Here is a 23,228-nt window from a genome sequence, read left to right as displayed (position 1 = left end):
ATCGAAAGGAAACTTTGAAACTGGTTCATCATTTGTCGTTTATTCAGTTTGTTACGACTCCGTTATTTCCGTTTCCGTTGGACTCGTTGCGATTTGTTCCACTTCCTGCGATTTAAACGATATTCTGCGTCCGATCATATACGGATACGTTCCACTTAAAGTCAAAAGTCTCTGTCGCACGAGACTCGGAAGCGTAGAATCAACTTTATCTCGATAAAACATATTTCCTTTCGAACTTTTATTTTCATTTAAACCACGAAGTCTACTCTCGATCTTGTGATCGAACGACGGTAATTTCCTGTAAATCGTGGGAAAATTCCGAGTCACGCGAGGGATTGAAACTAATCTAAATACCGAAATTGGTTGGTTTGTGAACGAACCTCGAACATTATTATCTGTGACACGCAAGACGAGGTTCTTGAAAAGTCGAGCCGATCAATTGACTTTTAAATAGTTTCCACGTGGATATCGAGAAAAATTGGAAACAACGCCTCACACTAGAAACTTTCATTAACTGTACGAAGCCGTTCCAACTCCTCCGCCATTTACGCGGCTGATGAAAAATTGAATAGCCTGCAGCCCATTAACTGTCATGAGTAATACGCTGTCGGTGTTTCGTATAGACTTTAATAAAACTTCATCATCGCGCAGGGAGAACGAAAAAGTATAATTGAAGATATCAGGCAGCGGTAGCATTTTTTCACAAACGATTAATCATTATTCTTTTAAGAGGTAACATTATATTACTTTCAAGAAGATAAAAGAATTTTATGTTGTAGAAAAATTAACTCGTTCCCCTCTTTCAGAATGAAAAGAGAAGAGAATTTCGTTCCTCCTGCAAAGATTTCAGACGATTTAATTGGCAAGTCTGAAATCTCTTTATTCCCCCAAAGGGAAATTGTATCGGAAATGAGATTTAAAAATCAAACCAAGCTATTTGCAATTTACAAATCGATTCGTTGGTGGTAGGTTCGCGTGACGTTTACAACGACGAAGATTTAATAAAGGGTCGCACAGTGCCATTAATTCGAGCTTTAAATTTGCGTCGTGCGAGAGATAGCGTTTTAGAGGTTGGCATTCTCGGCGTAGCTTACAACAGACTGAAGCATTGCAGATATTTTAGTTAAATAGAAGCGCGAACGAGATAGGAGAATGATTATGACTCGACTATACAACGATTGCATTTCTAAATTGTTTTACTCTTGAAATATCGATGAGTTAATTAAATAATATTCCATGATATTCGATAATGGAAATTTTGTGAAACCAAACGTAGAATAATTAACTGGAACTTTTAATTGGTATTATTGGATTACCGGATGAACACAGCGTGAATTATTATGTTTAATTCCATTTCATCTATCTTACATTTCGTTGTATAAAATTTTATAAAATTTTCGAAAAGTTTCGGTTCATTTCAAGGTATATATTTGATTTTATGATATTTAATTCTACTTATAATATAATAAATAAACGATCAACGTTAAATATTCAAATATTAACAAAGTATTCAGGAAACATTTAAAAATGACAAAAATAAGAAAAAGGACGATGTTTTGTAATCTAATTAATCTTAAAGTAGGAAGAAAATAAGAAAGAAAAAGCTAATAAATGCTAGTTGAGAAAAGAAGAGAACGAAATGACGAGGATTTTAGATTATTGGAAGTTACGTACGGAATTTCACGATATCGTGGCAGAAAGAAAAATCAACAATATCCAATTTCATATGAAATTTGCAGCTCCAAGGCTTTAGAAATCGCTCTACAAATACGATAAAGTAAAGCTAGAACGATGAGATGCTTAATGATAAATTTCTCATATTTCGATGATTCACAGGATCGTTAAATCCGAAAGAGAAATCAGCGAGGGAATTAAATCGAGACAAGACCGATTGCAAAGTTAAAGAAAAATGAACGTTGGAATTTTCAAGGAAGCAGCTTTGTAAACGGTATATTTTTTAATGGAAACGCGAGCTCAAGATAATTGGATGGGAAGTTTAAAAGTGGAGCATTGAGTAATATATGCCGCGTTTGACTACACGCGCGCTCATTCCACTTACGAGGGCCATTACATTTATTCCAAGGAATTGGAAACTATAAATTCCTGAGTGATACCTGTACAATTCTACGCATCTCATTTAACATCTGTTAATTGGAAATGTACTACTAGTTAATTCGAAAATATTGAACATTTACTTTATAGTAATTTTTAGAATTTGTCTTCTCAAAATGTTACAGTCACCGATATGGTTTTTAGATTAGCCACAGCTAACTGTTGTAATTTGTTATAATTTAAATTTCTAACTTATCACGGTTCTACCTCTCAGCACAGCTATACTAACTATCCTATAGTTATTTGACTTATTTGTAATTACAGTCGTAGCTTTTAGTTCAGTTAGTTTATTTTAGTTTAGCTATTATGACATCTGGTTTGATTATACAGACAGCTAAAATTTCCAATATGTCTAAAGTCATTTGTACTTATTTGAAGTTTATTCGCAATCGCAGTTACGTAGTTTGCAGTTCCGGCTTCGTTTATTGGTAGAATTATAGATTCTAGTTTATCGGTAATTACAGTGCTGGTTTTAGTATACGTATACGTAGTATACATATTGCTATATATATATAGTGAAATCTATGTACCTAAAATTCCTAGTATGTCTATAGATACTTGTAGCGAATTGAAGTTTATTTCTAACCGTAGTTATGTAATTGCTGGTTTATTTATCGGTACAATTATGATTCCCAGTTTGTCTATAATTACAGTGCTGGTTTCGCTGCATCTGCAGAAATCTATAATTACTCGGTTAACTTATTCATAGTTACGCTCACATGATTTTTCTTTCTACCAATAAATACAGTTCTCGTTTTACGTATAATTATTTAGAATCGTCTGTAGTTAAGTACGACGAACTTCTATTATCAAAAGTGTAAAACCAAAGAGCGCATAGTCTGTGAAAAATGCAAAAGGATATCCGCGTTTGGATAATTCTTCCTTCGAAATTCTACGATATTTCTTTAAATCGAAGAAGAACGTCGAGCGACGTGATACGTGAGACCGGACAGTTTTGAGAGATTTTTGGCTTGGTTTTGAGGAAGTAGAGGATGGAATTTCAGAAAGATGGCGGATTATCAAGCGTGATATTGATCTGCGAGTTTCGTAAAGTCCAGGCAGCTTTCGAAACACAGCCGAAGGTGGCACCGCCGTCCGAGTTAAAATTTACCAACCAACGGGACTGGAAATCGCGTTACCGACGTTCGTGCAATAGGAATCTGCAAATCAATTTTACAGAGCACAAGACATTCGAGGAAACTCTCGTAATTAAATTCATCGAAATTTAATCCTAATTTGTTCAGACAAAATACAATGTCGGTACCAAACCGTACGAATTCTTATTCGCGGCACTTGCTACTTGAGAAACATGCGGTTTCCCGCTTCACAAACTTCCGGTTCCCTTCGTCCTAAATTTACGCTCTTCTACTTTGGAATTCTGTGGTCTTTTCAGAATTTCTGTGACACTATCAGCTACGCTTTAGTATATCCGGAGAATATTATCTTATGTGACGTATTCTTACTGTTCCACGATAAATACAAGATAAATAATAACAGTTGTGAATGCTGTTGCGATCAGAAAAAAAAAAAATAATCACAGCATGTCAAAGTGTGCAGCAAAACTCGCCCATCGAAGATTCGTCGATTCTTTTTGATTTAAGACAATTTTTCAGTCAAAACATAATACGATGTCGTACATGACAAACATAATAAAACCAACTCGTCACACGACAAAAACACAAACAGAGGCGCAGAAATAACGATCTGAAATTTTCTTGGCTTCATATCAGTATCCCTAACACGAACGCAATAATTTCTAGATGTTCGTAATAAAGACATCAGCGCGGCAATTGCGAAGCACGGAAGTAGCTGTTCGACTCTCCAGAGAGCAGTTGCCTGATCTTGATACGAATCGCCTGAGAAAAGCTGCAACATCGCTGATTTATGCTTTACTCACCGTATTTCATTGCCAACAACCACCGTCCAACCCCTGCGCCTTCTCTTATCTTTCCTGCGCAACGATTCGGCGATACTCAGCCTTTCCATCCTAACACTTGTCGTCCACGAATCCTCCAATTGGTCCTTTAAGATCTCCTAGCTTCGAGAAGGATCCTTTCAGCGGCTATTTTCTGCAGATTCTTCATAGCGAAGTCTTACGACCTAGTAGATGCTAATGGTCCAGTATTTGACAGGGTTTGGCAGGGTTTGGCAGGGTTTGGCAGGGTTTGGCAAGGTTTGGCAGGGTTTGGCGGGGTTTGACAGGGTTTGACAGGGTTTGACAGGGTTTGATTCTTGAAATGAAAAGGTTTTCAGTTGATATCGTGGGAAAATAGGGATGGAAGAGCCGAGGACGATGAAATCACGTAAACTGGAATTTCGGCTTTGATGAGTTTGACAGAGTTTGGAGTCGATTCTTCGATAAACAGCGAGGTTGCAGGAAGATGGATCGCCTGTTCGTAAATTTCAGTGAGTTTTTCAAAAGTACGACCTGTTGTTTAAAGTAGAAGCTTTAGTAAATAGAGGGATTTGGAGATTTAAAGTGGAGAATTATAATTGGAACGAGTTTGTAGAATTTGCGTTCTGCCGCGTTTAACAAGGTTTGCAATTGATTTTTCACAAATTAATCGAATTAGTGAGTGGAATATACAGATTTCAATGAATTGGTTTATGAGATTTAAGCTATACTATGTAGGAGATTTAACAAACAAGGATTTAGGAGATTATTCGGAGCGAAGGATCAGACAAATGGAAACTCTGTTTCTCCATATAATTGGGTTTTGATGTGTTTGATAGGATTCGTAGTTACAGAAATATTCGAATTGAAATTTTCACAAAACGAACATCTTACGGATCCTTCGCTCAACGATTCACCAACTAACACTCAACACTACAAACGTCGCGGTGCTACACTGAACTGAAAACATTAATCAACCAGCACGAAGAAGATCCTTCGGTAGACTTGCGAACCGAAATAAAGAAACAGAGGCTTCACGGCAACGATCACGACTTCTGACGTCTTACATTTCCTTATCAGCGCCGGAAATCACCGCAGGAACACCGAACACATACGACAGATAAGCATCCGAACTTCGCGACGCACCGCACAAGACTGAATTGTATTTATAGAGCGAGTCGGATTATTTTCAACAGCGTCGCTTTTCTCGCGTACGAACGTCGTTTGTTCGAGGATCTGGTCCTCGTCGTGGGAAATTGTGAAAATTGCGAGAAAACCAGGAATCCTCACTTCGAATTCACCACGACATTCCGTCATTTTCAGAATCACAGTCCTGAACAAAAATCTTTTCGCCTACAAACACAACATTCTCCATCTTTTTTCTCAGCTATGTCCAAATTTCCGCACGTACGACTTCTTTCGCTTTCGAATGAAAATTTCAGACGAAAGTTTCAAAATAAAATAAACGATAGCGGCAGCCCCGTGTCAAATAAATAGAAAAATCGATTGAATTTCGAGGCAATTCAGAAGATTAAATTGCTTCGTAGTTCAACTAACAGAATTGACCACCACTGACAAAAATTTCGCGACGTGACATTTTTTATACAGTCGTTGGCACGGCCAAACATCACCGAGGGCCAATTTATCACTCGTACCAACGTCACCAGGATGAATTTTTCTTCCACGCGTCTCCGAAATTTCCAAGGCGACGCAACCAAATTCTAAAGCCACTTCGAATCGAACTTCAGCGGAACACAGTTTATCCCAAACTTCAGAAATCTTCTCTTCCGAATACTTGTAACTTAAGAAGAAACAAGTAAATCTATTTATTTGTTCTATTCATTTGTTTTCGAAATTTTATTGCTTTTTTATTGAACCAATTAAATTAGGAAAATTAACGAAGCTACATTAAAGACACAAATATGTAAAAATTCACAAAATGACAGAAAACCTCCAGAATTCCTAAAATTAATATCCTAAAGAAGATTAATTAGAAATTTTAGAAACTTGAAATTGCACAGAGTCGCAAGATGCTACAGAAATTTCCAAAATTCCTATCTCAATGGAGCGAAATAAAAAGTCACAAATTCTTCAATTTCTCAAAGACAAAACTACAGAAAATATTCAGGATCCTCGGAATTTATATTTTAACTACGTTAAATAACAAAAATACGGATATCTAAAATCCTGTAACAGGAAATCACCAAAATTTTCGTATCCTGGCTAAACGAAATTAAATTTACAGCAATTAACAGTTGCACGGAGGAAACTTTGCATAGAAAGAACGAAGAATGCAATTCGTGGAGATTTAGAAATTTATCGTCATTGAAATTGCTAAATCCGGAAATGGAAGTGATGGAAGGAAATTGTCGTCGCTAGATATTTTATTTGGCAGAAATACAGTGTGACTGTCGCATAACTGTTTCAACTGTCCTTCCGTACGCATGATCGATCGAACACGTGGCGAGATATCGCGATCAACGGCATGTGGGACGATTCAAACGTCCAAACGTCGTGATGTTCGCGCTTTTACCTCCACAGACACGTGTTGCTCGACGAAAAGAGAACGAAACGTTTACAAAATATACGCCAATATCGTGACAAGTGGCGATTAATCCCTGGTAAACTCTGTGCCAGGGATAGTGATTTAACAAATCGTTTCTCGTGCTATTTAATCTCTTTCCCGACGATTTTTATCTTGATATATGGCTAAAATTGCGACTAAATATACCAGATGAATTATAAATTAAAGTATAAGTGGAAAAGTTAGAATAACATTTTTTCTCTCCGATAAAAAGATTTTTTAAATTAGATTTAGATGAAAGATTTAGATAGACTGGAAGTTACAGTGTCACCATAAAGAAAGTAATTGTACGTGGAAAAAAAAATAGGTAAAAAGTTTGCTATGAGATTTTCTCTTTCAGAAAAAGATTATTAGAAGCGTTATTATAATGTAATACATAGGGTGAGTAAAAATTGCACTTAGATACAAAGGATAAATTGGAATTTTAATAGAAGCTGGAAGGGGTTATTCCGCGTCAAAGAGCTGGCTACAAAGTTTCGTCGTTCCAGAGATTCTTGTTCCTACGAAAAACTTGTAGTTTTCGGAATTATTCCATTTGCCGCGCTGGAAACGTTGGAAATCGAAGTCGAGAGGAAACGTTGAGACGTTTTGGAAGACTGGAGGATTTGTAATGGCGATCGTCGAATTGTCCAAGACAATTTTAGAATGGTCAAAGAATTTTGGATGTTGGATGAATATTCCACGCCAACCATTCGATAGCCGAAGCCAAGTCACGGTAGAAATGACGACTAAAAATCGTTTCGTCTACTCTCTGACTGCGTCTTCACTGTGTACATATATTTATGTGTAGGTGCGTGATTTATGGGTTGTTTAATAATAGACTTTGTTTTAATAGATTTATTACTCATCAGAATATTAACTACGTCTTACGTTAAAGAACAGTGTTGATAGAAAATTCGTTTACTAAGTTCCATGTAAAATATCGCGAAACGCTTCTTTCAAACTTTACAACTTTTCATTCGCACTGCGAGTTCAAGAACACGAGTACGTGTCAACTGAGAATTTGATTAAACTCCGTATTAGCTCGTGTTATATAGCCTTCGATATATCAACTTCAGATACAAAAAAATTAGGCAAATTCAAACTTTAACGTTCGAGCAGCGCTGTTGCTAATTGGCAAATTAGGATATATCGGAGAAAGGAATACATTTGAAGCGAGTCGACGAATATTACATTTTTTTACGAATCGAAGATGTCCCATTTCGAAGCTGCGAATTTCAATTGGCGGAAATTTGACTCCGAAAGGAAAAATTAGCAAACCAAAGAAATAAGAAATTTCTGAAATAAATTTAGAACACCTGGTCCGAAAATATCTTTTCTATTTAAAAAATGTGCCAGTTCGAAACGTGCACAGTTTGATAACCGGAAGCCGTGTAGCCAGATGGTCCTTTCCTTCTTCATTATACTAATAGCGATCCAGTTGGCGAGCGTCCTGCGGCCAGATTATAACAGGTTACGATTCACATTGCGTCAGACACGTGGCTGGCAAGTAGAAAAAGCCGAGATAGCGACGAGAAGTTGGCCACCACGGTTCCCGAAATACGGGCCATTATAATTGGCCCCTGGGCGCACCCACGATTTATACGTCGCGGCGCAGAATTTCTTGTTTACAATAAATAATCGGCGACCTGATGACGATCAAGGCGATTCTAAACATAACGCGAAACAGCCACAGCTGGTTACGTTCGCGATCGCCGCAAACAAAATGGCCCCTCGTGACTCTCCACCTTCCCTTTTCCCACATTCTTCACCTTTCTTTACGATGTTGTATTTTGGTATTTTACGCACAACGAGACAAAAGCTTTTTCTCAAAGGATTCTTTCACCGATTTTTACAACTTGGAAAAAACATTTTTTTCACCAACTCTTTGGCGTCTATTGCCCTAAATATTGGCCTAAATATTGGCCTAAATATATTGGCTATAATGTTGGATTTTTGTGGTAATTGCGGCGGATGTATATGCATTCGTGGCGTGACATTCTTCGTGGCAATTGCTAGATTTGCAATTTCGTAGATTTCTACAATTTTGTACTTTGATATTTCGCATCGATAAACGTCTGCTTCTTTAAAAATCTTCTTTGCAACAATTTTACACGTGAATATATTAGCAGAACAATAATGTTGCATTTTTAGTAATCACTGTATGTTTGTATCTAACTATCTATTTATTTATTGCATTTGTCTTCCGTGCATTGCAATTTCGAATATAGTACAAAAGCGTACAAATGGATTACGTCTTCTCATACGCGAATGTTTTAAAATTAAAACATTTTTATGGTACGAGATTATCAACGATATTCGTTAAATTTGGATTTTCGTTAAATTTCCGCAATTTAACATTTTGATGTTTCGCATTGGGATACAGCTCTCTTTAAGGATGTTTTTATGAATTTTTCCATCTACTTACACCATATCATCATAAACGGTATCTACTTATTAATTATGCAAGCTATTTAACCGCGAAGTTTTCATCGTTTCGTGCAAATTTTTTTTCGAACCAAGAAAAATGTTCGTTTCATGGATTTCTTAAGAGATCTTTCAAAGGATTCTCTACAGATCTTCAGAGAAACTTTAACGTCTGAATTTTCTTTTCTGCTCGTCGATTTGCTCTGCTATTTCTATTTTGCGTTTGGGATCGCAAATGACCCACCCGTTTAACAAGAATTTCCTCTAACAAACGAAATTACCGTCTAGTGGTAACGAAAAATAAGCAGTGGAAAAGAAACGTGCCATGGAACTTTTCACAAGAGAATACGATTAATTAAATGAACCATTAAGCGGTGGTAACAATTTCCTCGCGATTGTAAAAACAGGTCCACAGAAAGACCGAAGAAGAGAACAGCTGCGTATCGTTATGGTCTCGAACGAACTGTTTAATCGCGGGATTTCTTTTTCGGTGTTGATACTGAAACTTATTCAGGAGAAACGTTTCCTAAGTACTTGCAAATATCGAGTAAAATACGAAGTATTTTCGTTAGCTAGCAAGTGTTTTGCACGTTTACGTAAAGAGCGTGGTCCAGACAATGACAGATAGTTCTATTTTTTTCAAGGCAATTCCTCGTAACTGAATGTCAGGAATTCCTGGTTCTTTTTTTTTTTTTTTAGAAATATGAATTTAAAAAAAAATACATATATTTCAGGAAAAGACTGGTATTTAAGTAAGAAATATGGCCGATCCTGCCTCGTAAAAACTGAATTATAGCGACAGTTGGCAAAAATAGAAACAAATTACGGTTCCTCTACCGAACGACGACTGAACGTGACATTTCACCCTTTGAACTCTGTATTTTCCAATTTCGATGCATGAAATGCCATGTAGAGTAATATCGTAGTATCTTTGATTAATTGCGATCATTTGCAAACCGATCTCTTCAATATCTTTTTTTTTTTTTTTTTTTTTTACAACAATTATCGCAACTCCGTAAATCTTCCAAAAATAGAGAAAAAAGAGAGCGACATAATATTCATCGACGGTCGAGTAGAAACGTTTCAATTCTCGAGAAAAGACAAATAGATAAAGCGAGCGTGATAAAACGCTGGAAACGAGAAATTCCAACAAATTCGTCGAAATAAAAACCCGACAGTTCTAACGAATCGTCGAGATAAAAGTTCTATAATTACGCGTCTCGTAGAACAATTCTAAATTCGTGTCGAAAAACTCGGTATGTGGGGCACAGCCTTGTCGCGAGAACTGCGCCCGATATTTTGCAACGTAGCTTTTGAACGGTAATACGCATGGACGTAAATTAGGCAAAAGATTGACCCATTTTTCGAAATAACAAAACGTAGACAAAAATAAGATTCGCCTGTATTTCTTATCCTCATCCGACGAATTATGCGAAACTTACGGCCGACACGCTACAGAGAAAAAAAAAATACGAAACGTGTCATAATCGCGCCATGGAGAGACCAAGGTAATACGAAGTGCAATTAGTCGACTGTTCTGAAAGTTTGCCAACCAATGTATAATTCATGCAAGAACTTTCTTAGGACGTTCCAGTCTATTGGGAAAAATTTGCAACCGCTGATTGCCAGAGATGGCAATTAAATTGAACTTGCAAAGCGTTAAGGGGATTCTTTTAAAAAATGAAAGTTGCGAGAATATCGATTACCGAACAAGATCACTGGATACAAAATAGAGCATTTCTGTTCGAAGTAGAATTTAAATCTTCCTTATTGATGGAAAATTATCACTCGGATAAATTATTGAGAAAATTACATTGTAATATCGTATATATAGAGTTTCTGATAATTTGCAATTTTATGAGAAATACGAATTTTCAATGTTGGAGTATCTTCCTTTTTGTGAAAAAAGTTCGTTTGGGGATAAGTCGCGGTTTCAGAATCCTGCGTGCGTTATCTAAACTCTGATGTCGGTAATTGTACGACGACCGCGTGGCGCCATCGGTAGATTCGGGATGAACTGTCTGGCACGATACGGTGGTATTCTACTTGCCGCGTGGATAATCGGTAACGAGCCTCTAAAATATCGATAGAAGATTCTCTCTTTTGAAAAACTATTTTTTCTCGTTCTTCTCTTCGAGTAATTAAAATTACGAAATTAAAAAATATCCAATTAAAAAAACAATTTGAAAACGAGTTTTATCCGATTAAAAAGCAACGGAGGCTTGTTTAAAACACACGCATAATCGACAAACGTTGGGTCGAAAAATTTCCAATTAAATTTAATGCAAATGAAAAACAATTTACTGAAACGTATTTAACTTTCATTAAAAAAAGCATCTTCCAAAGCTCGTGTATTTTTCAATAATACAAATAAAATTTCGCCAATAAAATCCTCCACGGATACCGCTTCTCGGCGAATAAAAAAATCCAATTTGCACAAAAACCTCTCTCAAATCGCGCACCCTTCGCCCATAATTCACAACAACCGTCGTAAACCACAAACGACCCGAAAATCTACTCGGCAACCCCAGGAATCAACCATCCGTAAGAAACAAAATTATCTTTCGGGTGCCTGATTCACCTTGGAAACGACACCAGAAACTGGTTGCAAGCGAAGCTCGGGCAAAGAGGGACGAGACATTTTCCACGAGGAATTTTTCCAGGCGAGTGGCCTCGCGAAACAGCTCGCCGCCAAAAGGAAAGGCAAACGGTTTGGATTCCGAGGCACTTTGCGACTGTTCGCGAACATTAGGATGCAAATGAAGGCCGAATGGCGACGCAGAAGGAAGGGCTGACGGTATTTGCTCGCGCTGACTTCACCCGGTTCGATTCGTTTCCACGAACGAAGGAAGCGCGCGCTAACGCGCCGGGCAAACATCGCCAGGTTGCATCCTACGAAATAATTGCTATGAGTTTAGTGCTGCAAGCTCAAACGTTTGGTTAATTGTGTGTGAATATTCCTACCAAGGGACGAAGTTCAGCTATCTATCCGCGCAAGCTGTTTCAACTGGCTGGAGAATGTTTAAGCGCTTTTGGGTTCCTTTGGCACCTGCATATCGATGTTTGCGGGCTTTTCCATGGTATGCGTTGATGTTTCCAAGCTTATACGGTGAATTACGTATGTGTGAATGTTCGCTGCAAGTAATGAAATTTGCACGTTAGCGAGGCGAAATCGTTTTAAGCGGTTTGCCATCGACCAGCGTCGCGCGATGCTGTTTAAGTGCTGTTAAATACTATGAATTAATATTGCAGCGCTTTTGAACGCTGTGTCCCACTATACGGAGGCGCGAACACGTTTGACGCTTCGTGGTAGAAATTGCTTTATCCAGTTTCGCGATGTTTGGCTGATGCGCGCTCATATTTGCGGACCTTTGAATGCTGTATCGAATGCTTGTATTTGGCAGCTCATACGATGAATGATGCGCGTGTGAATATTCGTAGGATGTGGTGGAATTTGCAGGTTAGTCGGCTGAAAACGTTTTAGAGGATTACTTACATAATGGTCGAGAGCTCTGTGATTATTATACGTGTGAGCGCTATTAAATGCTGTACATTAATATTTAGATGCTTTTGAATACTGCACGCTAACACGTCGCAGCTTCAACGTTTGGCTAACTGTACGCGAATGAATATTCATTGGAGTCAACGAAGGACGAAAGTCTGCTGGCTTTTCCTGTAAAAGTGCAAGTTTATATAAATTCAGGCACTAAGATCCAAATTAACGTCATCTTTTTCTAATTACCACTATACTGTTTTATAAATAAAAAACGAATAAATAGACTATGTTTGATAAATGTTACGCAATAGCCATAAATAAATGGCTTCCTAATGGAAGATTATTTTAAACAACGTTTTCGTCTCAAGAACTGATCTCACCTGGTAGAAGCTAAGCTGCTATTTTACATCGGAGAATATAAAACACACGCTCGAGTAACCAAAATCCACTTTTTAAAGAATATGCAAGCAAGTTCGTCGGTACAACATCGTTTTCCACGTGATCCTACCGGATCATGTCTCTATAGGGAGCGCGCAACTTTCATCAGAATGTACGATTTGCATAATGGCCAGTGGTTTGCCGTGTTGGTCGATTCGTTGAACCTCGAACAGTCGACGAGAGTCGGTGGATATTTCCCAGGCTGGCAAGAGGGTGGACTCGAGTTCGCTTCTTCAAGCTCACTGCATTCGAATGCATCGCTGATAAGGGCTGGCTGCTCCCCTTTAACGCCCTGCCGGCCACGAAATCGAGGAAACGTGACTACGTTGGCAGATGGAACGGAAGAAACTACCATTCTCAATGACGATACTCCCGAATTTCTACTATCTCGTTCAAGGAAACTGCAATATGTAGCGAAATTGAGTAGAAAATAAATGCTTTGGTAGGAGGAATTCCAATTGGATGAGATTTGAATAATACAGTGAGCCGAGCAACTGGAAGATTCTTTTTTCTTCTTTTTGCTTCTACGGAAGATTCTATCGCATCGATGAAGCGAAGCCGTAAGGGCTGACTATATAGCGATAAACGTTGTTTCGATGTCTTGAAAAACTAGCCCAATTTATTTTTATTTCTTCTTGGAAAACAGACATCGATAACTTATCCCTACTTTTCTTCGTTTACTTACGAAAACTCTACGGACGATCATATTCTACAAGAATTCGAAGCTATTTTTCAGCCGTTGTTCAAAAACTACCACTACGACTGTCAATTTGTCTTTACTTTTTCTTTAAGAGGAGAATTCTAAATTATTTTTCAAAAATTCCTTCCAACTTGCTCGCAAAAGTTTGGATCCTATAACGTTCTCAACCTACTTTCCAGCCCTTCCTGGCAAAAACCACCCCAATTTGTCTCTACTTCTTCTTCAAAAAGAAAACCATCAGAGTACATTCTAAATTATTCCCGAAAGTTCGTGGAAACTTACAAAAATTCATATTCTGCAAACATTGTCAATTGAATTTTCAACCTTTTCTTAAAAACCACCGCAACTTATCTTTAACTTATCTTCTTCAGAAAGGAAACTGTCACGGTAAATTCTAAATTATTCCATAGAAATTCCTACAAACTCATTTAAAAAATTGCCATTCTGCAACATTCTCAACCTAATCCATTCAATTTCTCTGTAATCCCGTTCGATCCTCGCGAAGAAATTACCACCTCGTTGCATCCTTCCAAGTTTCAATGAGAAAGACCGGGTAATCTTCTTCCGGGTGGCGAAAAAAAAAGGACGTCGGTTTAAGGCCGAAGTAGTAACATCGGGGATGCTCGACCAAAGGGGTAGTTAATCGGCGTCACGGGGTACAGGGTGGGGGTGGCTAGGACACATTTCGGGGGCGGTCGATATCACTGGTTGTCAAAGCGCCACTGCGCCGCTACACAATCAAATTTTAGCCGGCTAAAATTGCATTTTGATTCGCAATCGATGCTTACCATACACATTGTAGCTCAAACGTTTGTCATTTTTCATGGAAAAGGAAGACAATCGTGGATGCGTAAAGGGTTGAAGGAACGATTCTCGTGGTTGTGAAAGAATTTAGGATGACTAAATTAAAAGGTGATTTATATTTCATTGGAAGAGAAGATTATTTTTGTTGGTTTTGGATTTTCATGGTATTTTTGGTGAGATTTTTGCGATTGGGGTCGAAGGACTATAGTTGCTTGTGTAAGAAATTTCAGTGTTTTGTCGTACTGGGTTTCTAGATTTTCGGGTTCGAGGATTAAACTCTGTTCGAGTAGTATTTTTTTTTTTTTTTATATAAGGAAGGGATTTTTAAAATTGGAAAGAAATTAAGATCGTTAATGCTCGTTGCGTTTCCACTTAAATTCTCAAAGTTTCAATTTTTAAGTTTCAATCGTGACATCTGTATCTTCGTTATTTTACTCGAGAATAATACGATTTCAAGCGATTTTTCAGTTAATCGAATTCATTTGGAAAGAGCAAATCTCAGGAATCAGACACTTAAAACATAAAAGAAAGTTGAGTGGAACGAATTCGATTACATCTTAAGGAAGTTAGAATATTGGAAGAGGAAATTGATTTCATAGCGGAGGGCGTTGAACGAACAAATTTCCGTAGAAATTATAAAATCCATTTATAATTTAAGCAAATTTTCGTTCTCCTTCTTTGTTACCCCAATCGTTTCTTAATAAATTGTCCTAACACTGTAAATTGTAATTATACGAAATTTTGTCGAAGGATGTTAGTTTCAAACGAAAACTCTGGAACTTCGACAATTAATAACAATCTTGCTAGGATGAAAATGAATTCCAAGTACTCAGCAGGTTTATATCGCGGTAACGAAGGGCGCCTCGTAACGCCAAATTAATTTCAGAGTTTTCAAACTTGCTTTTTGCGTGACTACTTTGAGCAACGCTTTATCGCGAAGTTCACAGCGGAAAACCTTCAACGGGTCAACATTTTGTGATCTTTTTAGAATATTTCCTATATTTAATTTTTATAATACAATATTTAAATTTCAAACGATTTATGTCCTCCAAAAAATATATTGCGTTGCTCTTGTATTTATTACGATACATATCATAGTATTTAAATTGAATGTCAAAAAGCATCGAAATAAAACAAATCTTTCAAAATTGTAATACATAGCCTAAGGTACTTTCAAATTGAACATCAAGATATCGGAATAAAAGAGACCTCCATAATTATAATAAATAGCCTAAGGCACTTTTAAATTGAACATCAAAATATCGGAATAAAAGAGACTCCCATAATTATAACACACACCCTGGGGTATTTTAAAATTGGACATGGAAATATGCACAGATAAAAATCTTCCAAAATCATAATAAATACTCCGAGATACTTTTAAGTTGAATATCGAAATATCGAAATAAAAGAGACTCTCATAATTATAACAGATACACTGGGGTATTTTAAAATTGGACATGGAAATATGCAAAGATAAAAGATCTTCCCAAATCATAATAAACACTCCGAGATACTTTTAAGTTGAACATCGAAATATCGAAATAAAAGAGACTCGCATAATTATAACAGATACCCTGGGGTATTTTAAAATTGGACATGGAAATATGCAAAGATAAAAGATCTTCCCAAATCATAATAAATACTCCGAGATACTTTGAAGTTGAGCATCAAAATATCGAAATAAAACACACTCTCGTGATATAACAGATAACCCTGGGGTATTTTAAAATTGGACATGGAAATATGCAAAGATAAAAGATCTTCCAAAATCATAATAAATACTCCGAGATACTTTTAAGTTGAACATCGAAATATCGGAATAAAAGAGACTCCCATAATTATAACACACACCCTGGGGTATTTTAAAATTGGACATGGAAATATGCAAAGATAAAAATCTTCCAAAATCATAATAAATACTCCGAAATACTTTTAAGTCGAATATCGAAATATCGAAATAAAAGAGACTCGCATAATTATAACAGATACCCTGGGGTATTTTAAAATTGGACATGGAAATATGCAAAGATAAAAGATCTTCCCAAATCATAATAAACACTCCGAGATACTTTGAAGTTGAGCATCAAAATATCGAAATAAAAGAGACTCGCATAATTATAACAGATACCCTGGGGTATTTTAAAATTGAACATCAATATACAGAAATAGAAAAAGCTTCCAAAGTTATAGCAAATATCCTGATGCATCTTAAAACAGCCAAATTCCAGAAAAATTATCCTAATGCTGAGATATAAATTGCCTGGACGGTTTCGCGCGAAAGTTCCAAGGTATCTAACCACAATAATCGATAGCTATCCTTATAGTAATCTTAAAATACACAAGAAACGATGATATTGCACAGGCTGAAACGCACGGAACCTCTATCGAGTGTGAAACTCGGTGGCTGAATTCTCGCGTGCATCACGAGCCGCGGTTCATCGTGGAGCTTTTATAGGTCAAGTTCCCGATTTGTCTCGCCACAGGGGGCGCGGCGGAAGCTCCGAAGCTCGCGGGAACTCTGTGTGCTCGTTAGTAGCCGGCACTTGGCCTAGGCCTAGCTTTTCCGATCCAAGTCGAAGGTTACTAGCCGACCTGTTGGCGAATAGAACGACACGGCCACCGTATAATTAGGCGAACCATTCCGAGGACTACTGCCACGGAAATAGGAATTTCGATTGATTTCCTTTAATCGACTGGCGAAACATCACCGAGAATTTTTGCACCAAATATAGAGCAGAATTTTCTTATGAATACGATCAGCTGAGATACGAAGAACAATTCATCGAAATTAATTAAAGATTCGTTGGATCGGATCTGTGGAAATTTGAAATGCACGCGAAATACGCGATATAAAAAGTATAAAAAGCAACTAGAATACAGGACTCTTTATGATATAGAAGAACTGAATCTTGTGCCTTGGTTCCATTTCCTATTCCAAGTCTATAAATCAATTTCAGTTAACGACAACATAGCAGTCTTGATCTTCGTCCAAATTAGGAATCTAGTTCCTTTTAGTTGCTAAAAGTTCTCAGCAGCTCTATGATCTACATGAACGAGTTGTACGGATTAAAATCTGCAACGACGAATCGAGAATGATATTTAACATTTACGACGACGTGGAAAAAATCATAAACTACGTTCGACGGTACATGCGAGAATAAAAATTAGAATTCTACTTGAATCGAGTTCGGAGGAATTCGAATTCGAATTAAAAGACAGAAAGAATCGTAAATGAAGAACTTGTCGTGTGGGATAGATCGATAGTACGAGCGAGGAAAGAAAACTCGTGTTCGTTAGTTAAAACCAGGGTAATCGCACGATATTAAAACAAAGGGGGATGAAGAAGGTGGAAAGTGGTTGGACACAACAATGACAACCAGGATGTCGTAACGATAGGGTAAAAAGCGTGTGACGGGAGCTTGTAACTCGCCGATCTAGCGACACGATGGATATAGGCACGCGACACAATGATCGTCGGGACAATGGAACCGTGAGACAAAGGATAGGTTGCAAGTTGCTAAAGGAAAGCGTTAAAAATAACCGAGAAATAAGCGCGGCGATGGCAGAGGCAAGACTCGAAGTTTACACACGGCCAGGACAAAAGAATCCAGAACTAGCTTGTAACCATGACACTAATCATGCCGGCAACACGTGGACAAAGACTCGGCAAAGACGATAATCATCTGCGAAGACCGAGATGGAACACGTGTTTTTCCTCTGGATTTTATCTCGTTTCGTTTCTCTCTCATATTTTCCTTTAATTTCATTTCTCATTTTTTTACCTTCTTTTCTCTCATTTGCCTGAATTTCTTTGGAATTGTTTACGCGTCTCTGTGATTCTTCTCCACTTTCAATCGTATTTAGTACGAATAATAATAATAATAATAATAATAATCTGGAAATTTTGGTTAATTATTGGGTTGGCAATTAAGTGATTGCGGGTTTTGTCATTAGGTGGTATTGACAAAATCCGCAATCACTTAGTCGCCAACCCAATAGAATAGAATGCTTTCGTTAATGCGCTAAGTGGATAAAAAGGAAACGAGATTAACGAACGAGGAAAGAATTTTATATCGTTATTAAAACTTACACGACGAGAGAATCAAGGCAACGCGTATTAAGAGCGTAATACGTTTATTATCGTAACCGTCTCTTTCTTAAAATGACTTCTTCTTAATTCTTAAAATTCTCCTTATACTTGAAATTTCTTTCTTAAAATTGCACGTTAAAGTGGCACGTTAAAGCGTTTTAAGATTCGTTCGAAATATTTCAATGAAATTCGAAATGACCCGATCACGAAGAATAAACTTGGTCGTTTAAAGGCGCATCAATTGTTCGTTGTAAAATTCATCGCAGTCGTTCGTCAAGAGCGTCCATTGATTTGAAAAATATCCAACGGTGCGAACGATTTAGCGCGAATACGACGTAAAATCAAACGTTACGGAATATACGAAAATACGTAAAAGTGGCGCGGCAGTGAACGCGTTAAACGGTTAGATGGAGCAAGTCGCGAAATGTTGGTGAAGCGTCGCGATGACGTAACGATAACAATGGCAACCGCGATTTCTTCCGCGTAGTTCGCCATTCGCGGATGCAAATCAACGATAATGAATGCCGGCCGGTTGGCAAGCGCGACCTTTCCCACTCCTGGGGGAAAAAATGATTATACGTGTCCTATTTTCGCGCGATCGTCCGATCGATTTCTCACTATTGCGCTGTCACTCCGAATTTTACAATTTTCATCGCGTAGCTACAATTGTTGCGAAACTGGCATTCTTATCGTTGTTGCGATTAAAAGAACAGGCAAATGCATTCGAAGAAATGACGCGTTTCGAGTACAAAGAGCTAAAAGAGCTAAATGGAGTAAACAGAGAACGCTATATGCATATCTTATAGAAACCAGTCTTCCAATTAAATTGGAAGAAGAAGAAGCGTGAATGGGACAGGTAGGAAGAAAACGGTGGAAAATCAGCAGAGTCGGTGAAGAAGAAGAACTATGCCAAATATGTGACAGGAAAGAAAGCAGGAACAGTCGAAAGAATCCTGAAACATCGCCGAATGTACAGCGAACTTAAATCGGAAATATACGGAAAAATAAAAACAGCAGGCAAATTAGAAAACACCGAGGAGGACGTGAAAAGACTCGACTATTTCGAACAGAGTTCAATGAGAATTAGGACAATTTCTGTGGTAACTAGAGAAGTAGGATAACATACTTTCATGTGGAACAATGTGGCGTTAATTACTGGAGATAAAGATAGAAATGAAAGCCTGTGGCAATAACGACAACAATAATAATAATGCACTTTATAAAATTCGGAGAATTCTAAAAGCACAATTTAATTTATCGTTTCAATTAGCAAAATAATAAAATGGAAATAAGGCTGGAATGTAGGTACAGCGATCTAAATTATTATCGATACGAGATTTCGATTGGATTTCCAAGTTGGAATGGTTAGCCCGCGTGGCAACGCGAATTTCCAACGAGCAGTTTTGATGATATTTCAGTTGGAAAGCCGCGGTAAATCATTCGTTTTGAAAATTGTCGTGGCTATCCGCCTAACTGCATCTGCACCGTGTAATCTCTTCGATTCTTGACAAATTGCACGAGGAAGCCGAGAAACTGCCTGCCGAGCGTACAACAAACAAGACTAATTGCTGGTCCTCTAAAACTGTTTATTCGTACGCTCGATTCTATGATAATAAAACGATTTAAACATATTAAATCGATATAAAATTAATTAATCTTAGTTTCAATCTAATTCCAAGCGATATAATTGCGAAAACGAACAAAAACATTGTATCAATTTCATCCAACGCTGTCACCTCGATCAACCAAACTCCTAACTCGAGGAAGAAAACCTTAATCCATTGCTAGAAAATTCTTGGCAAATGAAAATACTCGTCTATAGTTGCTGAGTATTGGACTCGTGAAAATCTTCGTTTTCTGCCTCGGGATTCCAACTGGAATAAATTTCATAATTTCAGAAATCAATAAAAAAGATTCTAGAAATGTTATCCGATATTCTTATCTGAACCGTTCAAATCCTAAATTTAGGAACAATTCTTCTTGCTTTAGAAACTTGGAAATTTATCAGAAATTTATTAACGTAGAAATCGACGTTGTTATTATTTATTCGTCATCGACAACATACAGGTTCGAAAATTCACCGTAAGACCTCGTTTGGTTATCGAAAATTCCTCGTAAAAGTAAAACTCTAAAAGTATTTCTGTAAAATATGGAACGTGTTCGGTTTCAGAATCTATGGAAATTCGAATAAGCTGAAAATACGGGGGTTGTAACGAGCACGTTCTAAGATTGCAGAATTTTGGAAGCGGAGAAACTGGGCTGTCGCCTATTGGTGCACGTGCAATTCTGTGCAGCAGCGGGCAACGGTTCGTATCGATCCCTGAGGACCACCACAGGCCTCTCCTCGGTAGCTTTGCATTCTGTTTTCATCTGTAAGTCGGTTGCATTTCGAGTACGTGTCCCCCTCGACGTGCCACCGATGCAATTCTCTTGGTGAATCCATTCTTGCACTCAGAAATTGGATGCCAGAAACGCGTACCATGTGCGCTACGAGATACCATGAGTCTAGGAATTTTCGCGGTGTCTAATAGACCTGCATTCTAGTCCAGCAAAACTAAATCGTGTCTAGGAATTATATTAGGTTGTCCGGAAAGTGTCTTTCTTTCGCAAACGTGTTTTTTACAACAATGAACCTTCGTACAAACGTGAAAGCAGCGAGTCTGTGAAATGTCGTGGTGTCTGTCTCATTAGAACAAAATGGATCGCACGTAATTCGATGAAATAATATAAAATAAAAAACCTTGTGCGTCTATTATTTGCTCATAAAACGAAAGAAACTTTTCGGACAACCTAATAATATCGCGGTAGTCTCAGTTTTTATAGTAGCGTTGATCTCGAGCGATCTAGGACATTTGTAGGGATTTTTGTTATTGTATTGTTGTTATTCATCGTAACAACGTAGAAAAGTTTCTAGGGACTTTCACGGTTTAGATCGGGTTTAACTTCTGATCTAGTAAAAGTAACTGAGATCTAGGAATTCTAATAACCTTGAAATCTTGATTTCTCTGCTGCCTATTGATTTCACGTGCTCCAGTAAAATCGAAGCAACATTTGTGTCTTGAATGGCGACCGGAGAAAGATCGGCAGATTTACAAGGTATTCGTTTTATCGTTATCACAGCGGTCTTGGTTATCCCGATCGACACGGCGCTGAATTAAAATTCGACGTTGTGCGGTGCTTTTTTATCTTATCGCGACGAGTGAAACGTGGGACACGAGGAACGAACCACCAACGACTATAAATATCATGTTCATAAAACAACGCGGTGTTCTTGACCTCCGGGGCGCGTCGTTGTATACCGGGTGTCGCTATGGTTAGTACCTATTGATTCATTTTTATAATCTTTTCGTTGTATAAATGTATTTTTCTTTTTTTTAGTAAACGATAAATATAAAGGTGTATAATGAAATATGTAAAAACGCGGGTCAAGTATATACAATGTGTCGATTTAGTCAGGATCCGTGAATATCCATTAATTTACAACTATATGAAAAATATGTCAAAAATGTCCAACAATTTGAAGATTTTGGTAGAAAGGGTTTTTAAATATTTCTATGGAAAGTCACGTTTATATAAGGTGTCGCGTATGTCACGTTTCATATGCGCGCAATATTTTCTCCTAATCCCAGACATATTAATCCCACACATATCGCGCGTAATTGAATTTCTTCGACGTTCCCTTTTCTTCGCATATGAAAAGGAAACACAAGTTTGTGGTATTGGGCAGGCGAAAATTAACGTGGTAAGCGGGGCAATTTTCCGGTTGCCAGGGAAAGGAAGAGCTTTGTGTGTGCTCTTTGTAAATTCGTTTGAACGTCGGCGAGCTTAAAAGCGGTGAGATATTAAAAACGAAAAGTGTGAATTGTAGCACTTTACTCGCATTGCGGGGCGACTATAATAGAAAGCGTACAAAAGGACTTACCTACAACAAAAAGAAAAATTCATATGAGAATTGGTGTCATAATTCGCCCCTTTAATATGCTATAAGAAGGTCGACTTTTAATTTTAATTTTAATCAAGATTATTAAATCAGGATCAAGGTATATTAAGCATTTCTTTCCATTTCTACATTCTATATAAAACTGTTAAATTAGCACATCTCTACCAAATGTTAAATATCAAATTTTCGCTATGTTTAATTTCATAAATTATTCCTTTACGTGTTGTCAATTATTTAGAATCTTCATTTGCCGATATATTTTCTAACATTCTACATTGAATTACAGAATATATCAGCGAATTAGTGCGCAGAAATATTCTCGTACAAAATAATGTGCAATTTATATGCATAAAGAACCTAAAATTAACATTTTTAATTTCGGAGCTCACACACGTATACATGAAAAGCCCACACCCATCCAACGCAGTGCAAACAGGTTTACCAAAACTCTTTGTGTTTTATAATCTTCCACATATTAGCAGTAGAGCTAGTACCTCTTTTTTCACGAGAAGGGAATATGTTATTACGAATATCCAGCTGCTGAATTATGCGAGACTGGCCTAAATGTAATTGGCCTACTCGCTAAAAACCGTCCCTTCTCGTACGTATCAAAAAACAAAATTGGTACCAATTCCCGGCACGACACAGGTCATTTACGAGCAGCTAATGCCTACGTAATGGTACTTAAAAAAATTGTATTTAATTTTCACAATGCTGAATTTAAATCGCTTAATTGAAATTTTGTTGGCCTCTTTAACTAT

General features: G+C 37.5%; 1 protein-coding gene across 5 annotated transcripts in view; it reads right to left on the bottom strand.

Moving 5' to 3' along the window:
- Nucleotides 1-23,228, bottom strand: part of dnc (phosphodiesterase dunce) — a 352,460-nt gene that overhangs the window by 189,153 nt on the left and 140,079 nt on the right. Inside the window, exons 1-2 of one of the 5 annotated variants that reach the window (XM_069129699.1) lie at nt 4,894-5,142; nt 4,010-4,540 (exon numbers count right to left, since the gene is read on the bottom strand). The exons of the other annotated variants lie outside the window; for them this stretch is intronic. Of the exons in view, the coding sequence (XP_068985800.1) occupies nt 4,010-4,098 (89 nt within the window). The 5' untranslated portion in view covers nt 4,099-4,540; nt 4,894-5,142. Of the gene's footprint in view, nt 1-4,009; nt 4,541-4,893; nt 5,143-23,228 lie in introns of those variants that run through there. 5 annotated transcript variants of the gene reach the window in all.

This window comes from Bombus flavifrons, chromosome 16 (genome assembly GCF_040668555.2).
Source record: "Bombus flavifrons isolate JBK064 chromosome 16, iyBomFlav1_principal, whole genome shotgun sequence".
Classification (NCBI taxonomy): domain Eukaryota; kingdom Metazoa; phylum Arthropoda; class Insecta; order Hymenoptera; family Apidae; genus Bombus; species Bombus flavifrons.
This window is presented reverse-complemented; position numbering and strand designations above follow the sequence as displayed.